This window comes from Dunckerocampus dactyliophorus, chromosome 10, assembly GCF_027744805.1.
Source record: "Dunckerocampus dactyliophorus isolate RoL2022-P2 chromosome 10, RoL_Ddac_1.1, whole genome shotgun sequence".
NCBI classification, from domain to species: domain Eukaryota; kingdom Metazoa; phylum Chordata; class Actinopteri; order Syngnathiformes; family Syngnathidae; genus Dunckerocampus; species Dunckerocampus dactyliophorus.
In genome coordinates, this window is record NC_072828.1 from 7,465,732 (window position 1) to 7,473,939 (window position 8,208).

Here is an 8,208-nt window from a genome sequence, read left to right on the forward strand (position 1 = left end):
AGACATATAAATTTAATTTTTTTTTATGGCACAAGCAGAGCCTGACCCATTTATTGGCGGGGTGATAATGACATATCACCAATGAATCAATATCGAGATTCTGTTGATCCCTTCCCGTGTGTGTCTCTGTACTGCTTCCTGCTCAAGTACCTGGCCCCGCCCCCTCTCACCCAGAGACTGAGCAGCTGGGTGCCGCTCTGTCTGCCTCACTCACTCGGGTGCAGGTGGAGATGAGAGAAACGGCGAAACAAACTACTTTATTTATTTATTTATATATTCATTCATTCATTCATTCATTTATTTTTACACCATGGTAAGCTGTGACTTTGTAAAACAATATAACACTACACTTTAATGCCACGCTTTCAGGGCCCGTCAAGGAGAACATTCTAGTTTTTTTCATGCAAGTTTTAGGGAGCGTATTACAGCGTTTTAAGGTTGTGTAAGTTGCCTCTCCTGTGAGATATAGATGCAACTGTTATTTCACATGTCCACCATCCTAAGACTGTTATACAACGTTTTAAAGTGAAATAAAAATATACAGTATGCAGATATACACAGCGTGCCACTTCACTTCATATTTCCATGCAGGATTTATAGTGCAGTTTATAAGTTAATGTCTTAATTACTAAAATACAGTCAAACCTGTCTATAGCGGCCACTGAAGGGAAACGGCAAAAGTGGCCCCTCTAGACAGGTGGCCGCTATAAACAGGTTGGTGGCCATTTTGAATTTGTGCGCACACATTAACATGTATTCACAAAAAGACTGGAGCAAAACCAAGAGACATAGGGGAAAAGGCTCTGTTGACACATAAACAGGTAGGTAAATCTAGGTAACAGCTCCGGTGAGGAAACTAGTAATATCAATAACAATGAACCAGCGCTGCACATTCGACAGCACTGGCCTTTTATCCGCCACAAATGTTAATTGACCGCAGCTGCGCGGCCACCAGGCATGAAGCGGCTGCCTCTTCCTCCCCAGAGAAGGCACGGCCCGCCAAATAAGAGCGCAGGACAGGGAACGCTCGCTCCTGTCCTGCAGAACGTCACAAATTTCCATCTTTGATTTTTTTCTAAAACACGATTTTAAAAGCAAGAAATAAAAATTTTAGTGAACGAGCCCGAGAATGTATGTACAGGATATGCGTGAAGCAGTCATGAATGGGTGTGTGCGTGAACAATTGAGTACGGAGGAGGGGCGAAGATCGTCGTAAACTAACAATACCATCGCTCCTTTCTTATTGAATGGGCTTCTAATCTCTAATTAGTTGGCAGTTAAGTGATATTTTAGATGTTTTATTCAGGTGTTTTGGCTATTTTAGAATCTATTCACGGCTTTGCAAAGTGGGAAGATTACCGTTTTGGCTGTCATTGAATCTTTTCAGGGCGGCATTGCAAAGTAAGAAGACGGCTTTTTTATGTCGAACTACGACTTGGTAATTAAAGTGTACACACGACGGCTTCATTGCTTAAAAAACGAAACTTTTTCGTGCATGAAGCTTCTGCTTGAGTCGGCATTTTGGCCGCTATATGCGGTCAGATATTGACCAAGGGATACAAAATGGGTGGCCGCTGGCCGCGTTAGACAGGTGACTGCTATACACAGGGTCTATAACACGTAAATATTCTGCGGGGGATTTGTGAGTGGCCGCTATAGGCAGGTGGTCGTTCTGTACAGGTGGCCGCTCAGACAGGTTTGACTGTACTTCAGAAAAGTTTCCAAGTAATGTATTCAGTTGTAATTTTATATATTGCATGTTTTGAAAGCAGCTACGTTGTTACATAAAATCGTCCCTTGTATTAAGTCTAGTAACGTGATGCATGTTTTGATAATTTCTTATTTTGTTTGTAGTCGGCTTTTTTTCCCCACTTTTTAATGTTTGCTTCAGCATTTGTTTTTGACCTGTTTGCAAATACTCACTGGCTGAAGATGGAACTTTTCAATAGCTAGTAATATGACTGATATTGGTAAGATGTTTTCGTGAACAAGCCTTTTTATAAACACATAATGTAACCTCATGTTAACCTATGCATTATCACTTTCAGCCCAATACAGGCACTTGTTTTTATTTTAAAATGGTCAACTATGGTGTCAAATTATATTTTCCTTTGACAAACAGAGGGGAAGAGTAAGGTGGGGATGCACTTCACAAAAGACTCAACAGGCGTTAGATGCAACATCTGCAGTGTGCAAGTTAGCCAGAGCTCCAGCACCCGCAAAGCAAACCAAGAACGCTACAAATTTGAGGCAACACCTAAAAGTAAATCACAAAGATGCATATCCTTATGTTGATAGTGTTACTAATTAAAGTTCGTTATTTTAATTTAGTAGTCTTCTGCTTCTTTGTGTTGAAGTGTATTTTGGGTATTATAAGAATATATGTTCATCTACAGGATATACATTTCATATATTGGATATCTGCTTTTTTCAGCCCTCAATATTGGCATCTGCACTGGCCCCAAAAATCCCATATCGGTCGGGCTCTAGTCACAAGCAAGACCGACCTGCTCCTGAGTGCTTTTAGATGCGAGGGTGCCGTAGGACCTGCTGCTCGTTAAGAGTGATACGTGCTAGTCTCAAAGTGTCCAATAGGACCTGAAAAATTCTCTGGATTTGTGACTTTCTTTAAAAAAAAAAAAAAAAAAAAACAGTTTATGGTGCTCATATTAATTAATGGGTATCACTGGAACTTGTGGGCCATCTTGCCTAATGCACACAGCGTAGTTTGTGTTAATGAAATGCTAACTTTTTTTTTTGTAGATTATTCGGGAACAGCGGCGCCTGCAGCGCGTGTGGTCAGTCCATCCCCGCCAGTGAGCTGGTGATGAGGGCGCAGGGCAACGTCTACCATCTCAAGGTAAACGCTCCTTTTGTGAGGCTTGGGAATCACACAAGGCAATCAAAGGATTAAAAGACTCAAAAGGTTAATGTCAATAAAAGGACTTTCTGATAGTTGGATCTTGTGTTTAGCTTAGACGCATGGACTATGCGGTGCACTTCGGTACGGTCCTCACCAGGCAGACGTTTCCATCACTGTGTGTGGAGGCCAGACAGCTATGAAACATAATAAATGTGTATTGTGTTTTCTAATATATATATATATATATATATATATATATATATATATATATATATATATGTATATATATATGTATATGTATATATGTATATATGTATATGTATATATATATATATATATATATATATATATATATATATATATATATATGTGTGTGTGTGTAATAAAATGGAACAAACAATAATACATTAGATTTAATTTATTAATAAATAAACATTGTAATTAAAGTTATTAAATTAAATAAATCACAAAATAAATGTATCAATTACAATATTAAAAATAAAAATAATCAAACTAAAATTTTATAAATACATTTAAATAAAATAACATTTATTATTGAATAAATATTGTAATTAAAATTAATAAATAATAAAATAAATTTGTTATATAAATACATGAAAATAAAATAAAGAATTATTTCTCTGTACTAATACAAACCACATGTGCCATGCGATTGGCTGGCGACAAGTACAGGGTGTACCCTGCCTCTTGCCTGCAGTCAGCTGGGATAGGCTCCAGCATACCCCCGCGACCCTAATTGGGCTAAGTGGCATAGAAAATGGATGGATGGAATACGAGCCACTTGATGTTTGTTTTATCACTTTGAAGGTATAACTCACCCCAACATGCCTACGCAAAATGTATCCAGAACTTTTTATGGACTTATTTGGAAAGTGTTAAACAGTTTAAATTTTTCTGCCAATGATGTCATCCATTAACAGTGCATGGAGTTTATGTAGTTAGCATAGAAAAAACTTGCGCATGAAGGTGACCCGTTTTAAGTAGAAAACCCTCATGAGCCGCTAACGGGGTTAATGAGCGTCTCCTAAATTGAAGGTCGTTAGTCAAGGTAGCACAGAGTTTGCTTCAAGGTGTGTTCTTAATTCTGTGGGCCTGATTTTCATTTTTTTGTCCCCCCCCTGCTGTTTTCCCAGTGTTTCACATGTTCTACCTGTCGGAACCGGCTCGTGCCTGGGGACCGGTTCCACTACATCAACGGCAGCCTGTTCTGCGAACACGACCGACCCACAGCGCTCATCAACGGCCATTTGACTTCACTGCAGACCAATCCGCTACTGCCCGACCAGAAGGTGAGAAGCTTCGAAAAAACGGCTTTGTCTTTTTTTTTTAGTTGTTACTGTTTTGTGTGAACCACACCAACAAAAAATGGAGGAAGGAAGTTGGCCCGGCAATTTTACGGCTGCAACAGAGGCGGCAAGAGCAAACACTCACTTTTGTCACCTTGTTGTTGGGACCAGTGTTGCCAAATTTTGCCACCATATTTAGCGAGTAATCAGACCCTCTTGATTCTCACTTTCAAAAAAGCGACTAACGACATATCTAGTGAAGACACTTTTAGAGAGTCATGAAAGCGCATATCGCTCTTAATGAGCAGTGAGTGCTGTTGTGGGGCCCCTGCCCCATCTCAGAGCACCCACAGGCAGCCTGTGTTTTGTGACATTAAAAAAAAAAACTTTCAAAGAAGTAACAGAAAAAAACAATTATGTAGGGTTTTTTTCACCATTTTTTTGCAAATGCATCATGGGCAAATCATGCAAATTACCGATGACGTTACGTCATCTCTGCAACCCAAATAGATAGCAGTCCTGTAGGAAACATGCATGCTGAAGGCCACGTGCTTTCATTTGAAGGAAAGCACACTTTTAAAATTAATATTATCATTATTATTTGACTCCTTGTTCTGCTTTAAAGAAAATGTCTGATGGTCTTCCTGCCATTTTTCATAGGAAGTCCCAGAAGGACAGTTGAAGGGGGACTTTTAATAGAAAGACAAAATAATCCATCAAGTCAAAAAACAAGGCTTGCGTCCTCACTCCACAAAGATTTCTGCGTGTAATAAAGATAAGTCAAATGGAAAGTCAATTCACTAATGCCATTGCTTCTCACATGAGCTGATGAATGATAGCAAGTGGGTCTCTCCGGCCAGGGCAGCAGAGTCGACTTGACCTGGCCGGCGAGGTGCGCTAGGGGACAATGAAAGCGAGGAGGAATTGTCGTCCGTCATGCTAACAGTGCAGCATGAATTCTCGTGTGTGTGTGTTGAACTTTTTGGACGGTGTCTGTCCCATTACATCTGGCATAAAAGTAACTTCAGAAAAGGAACACTATACCAACTGTAAAATATGGTAGTGGTAGTGTGATGGTCTGGGGCTGCGTGAAGACTTGCAGTGATAAATGGAACCATGAATTCTGCTGTCTAGCAAAAAATCCTGAAGGAGAATGTCCGGCCATCTGTTGGTAACCTCAAGCTGAAACCACCTTGGGTTGTGCAGCAGGACAATGATCCAAAACACACCAGCAAGTCCACCTCTGAGTGGCTGAAGAAAAACAAAATGAAGACTTTGGAGTGGCCTAGTCAAAGTCCTGACCTGAATCCTATTGAGATGTTGTGGCATGACCTTCAAAAGGCGCTTCATGCTGGAAAACCCTCCAATGTGGCTGAATGACAACAATTCTGCAAAGATGAGTGGGTCAAAATTCATTCTAAGTTATCACAAACGCTTGATTGCAGTTGTTGCTGCTAAGGGTGACCCAACCAATTATTAGGTTTAGGGAGAAATCACTTTTTCACACAGAGCCATGTAGCTTTGGACTTTTTTTTTCTCCTTTAATAATACAAAGTTACACTTTGAACTGCATTTTGTGTTCAGTTGTGTTGGCAATGACTAATATTTAAATTTGTTTGATCTGAAACATGCAAGTTAAGTGTGACAAACATGCAAAAAAAAAAAAAGACAGCAAGGGGGCAAACACTTTTTCACACCACTGTATGTAGATATTTTTAAATGTTGCTTCTGTTGTGGCAGTTTTACGGTGTGCACGTTTTGCCCAGACATTTGCAGTATAAAAAGGGCCTGCCCTCGCTGGTAAAAATCATAAGCTTGGAATGTAAAGATGTTTTTCACTGATGTCTTTGGCTCAACATGACCGCTAGGCGCGCAGCAGATACCCAATCGTGTCTTGCGTGTGATGGAAGTTGGATCCGTGCTTCCATCATTCATGCTGGAATCTCAGCATCGCTATTAAACGTCGGTGCCCAAACATCTCCTTTCTTTTTTTTGTTTTTTGTTTTGTTTTTGTCTGAGCAGACGGCCCCGGGCAAACGCACCATCTGTCCCACGGTCGACGACTGACGTGTTAATAGACGTCTTTCAGCGCTTACCTGGGCCAAGCCGCCGAGCCCTGGGAGGCGGCGGCAGGCTGCGGCGCATCACCGACTCCTGATCCGATCTCCATGCCGCCATTGAAAGCAAAACAGAAGCCTAATCATACACGAAGGGTGCGCTCGTTCTTCATTGCGCCTGCAGGAGATGTAATCACGTTCGCCTCCCGAAGCGGAGCACTCTGAGAGGAATTACGTTGTCGTTTCACCTTGAGTGCTTTGGAGTAGCGTTAGAGCGCCTCTAAATCCTCCGCGTCACGGGCCTTTTAAGGTCTCTTTAACAAATCAGCTCGTGGCGCTCTCACAGCATCTAAATTGAAAGCGGCTGCATTATGCAGCTTAATTTTAAATGTTTAAGTCCTCACTGCCCCGCCCCCCCGCGCTCATGCTGCGTGGCGGCGGCGGGCGTAGTAAACACGAGGTCTCATTGTTTATTTATGTGCGTACATCAATTGTAGTGAAATGTGCTGCATTATTGATGCTAAAGTGCAATGTGTATATTGGCCCCGGTGCTTTAATTATAGCAGAGAGAATTATTAAATAAACACAACAGCAGTGCCACCGCCCCTGCCGCCGTCCCCACCGCCGCCGCGGCCGCTTTTATTTGGCGCGGACATGACGCAGTCAGAGCGGTGACTCCGTGTTTGATGCTCGTTTATTAAGCTAGCTTCTCATGCACACGCTGCTCTGACCCCTGGGGGGCCCGCGCCGCCCTCCCAGCACCAGTCACTTTAATTAGCCCCCGCTAGCAACGTGCTAACAGACTCCAGCCCAGCCTGTAAATCAGCTCGGTGGAATCATGGGAAATAAAGTAAAAGTTGAGGGCTGGTGGGTAATTATCTCCACTCGCGTGTTCAGCCGCATGAACGCCTCCCGCCATCCTCACCGAGCCTCCTCCTAATTAGACCAAAGAGACTTGAAATGGGACACCAGATGGTTCTCACAGCGCAGATGATCAATACTGCAAAAAAGAAGAAAAAACCCTTACTGACGACGCCTCTCCTCTTGTTGCAGGTGTGTTAGACGGACACGGCGCAGGAAGCAGGATGTGTGCCTTCATGTTAGCCCTCACTCATCGTCACCACAGACAGCGCCCTGAAGGAATCTTTCCAGCCGTGGCAGCAATATAAGCGCCGGGCCTTCAGACTCTCCATGGGTGGATAATTGCACTTACTGCGTCCCAGTCGGACCCGGGACCTTGACCTATCAAAGTCCGACTCAAAAGGACTCTTGAGGAAGAGACTGATGACTTAACAAGGTCCAAGAGATTTTTTTTTTTTTTTTTTTTGCCTAAAGACATTTCCAGAGGGGGACTGCGTCATTTTTTTTCTGTTTTCTATTGTCAACATGGTGATCCCGCTTTATTTAGCCATTAGACATTGTGGAGGGATTGTGAATTCCCCCCCCCCCCCCTTCTTCTTAGCTGGTGTGTCTACAAGATGGCTCTTTGTGCACAATGTCACACACACACACACTCTCGGTGTATTTGTAAAATGACCATGTATGTACAGTATGCATGTTAATGTCGTTGATGTCCACTCCCTTCACACTACCAACCTTGCCGATCCCGCCCACACTCCTCTTGACTCCACCCACAACAGGAGCAAACTGAAGATGCCCCCCCCAGTTGTGTAGAGCCTCCCAACATTTTAATGCTGAATGAAAGAGAAATTTATTTGTGATATTTTCCGAGACATTTGCTCCAGTATGGTGTATTTAATTAATAAAAAATATGGACTATTTCAGTTATTTTCTTACATTAAGTTCACCATTGAACCTTTTGATTTTCAATACAATCTGCTGTGAGTTTTCCCACAGGAAATAATGTACAGTGGGTCCAAGCACATTTGTTATTCAGCATTTGCTACCAAGCAAATTTGCAGATATTTGGTAATAAAAAAATGTATTTATATTTATTTTTCTGCAGAAAACCTCATTCACC

The 8,208-nt window shown here is 42.0% G+C and overlaps 1 protein-coding gene across 3 annotated transcripts in view; it reads left to right on the forward strand.

The window, feature by feature from the left end:
- lmo4b (LIM domain only 4b) overlaps positions 1–8,008 on the forward strand; it is a 59,973-nt gene extending 51,965 nt beyond the window's left edge. For all 3 annotated transcript variants that reach the window (XM_054788838.1, XM_054788839.1, XM_054788837.1), the window contains 3 exons: positions 2,764–2,860; positions 4,018–4,173; positions 7,281–8,008. In XM_054788838.1, coding sequence (XP_054644813.1) covers positions 2,764–2,860; positions 4,018–4,173; positions 7,281–7,289 — 262 coding nt within the window. In that variant the 3' untranslated portion in view covers positions 7,290–8,008. The remainder of the gene's footprint in view (positions 1–2,763; positions 2,861–4,017; positions 4,174–7,280) is intronic.
- Positions 8,009–8,208: the final 200 nt, after the last annotated feature.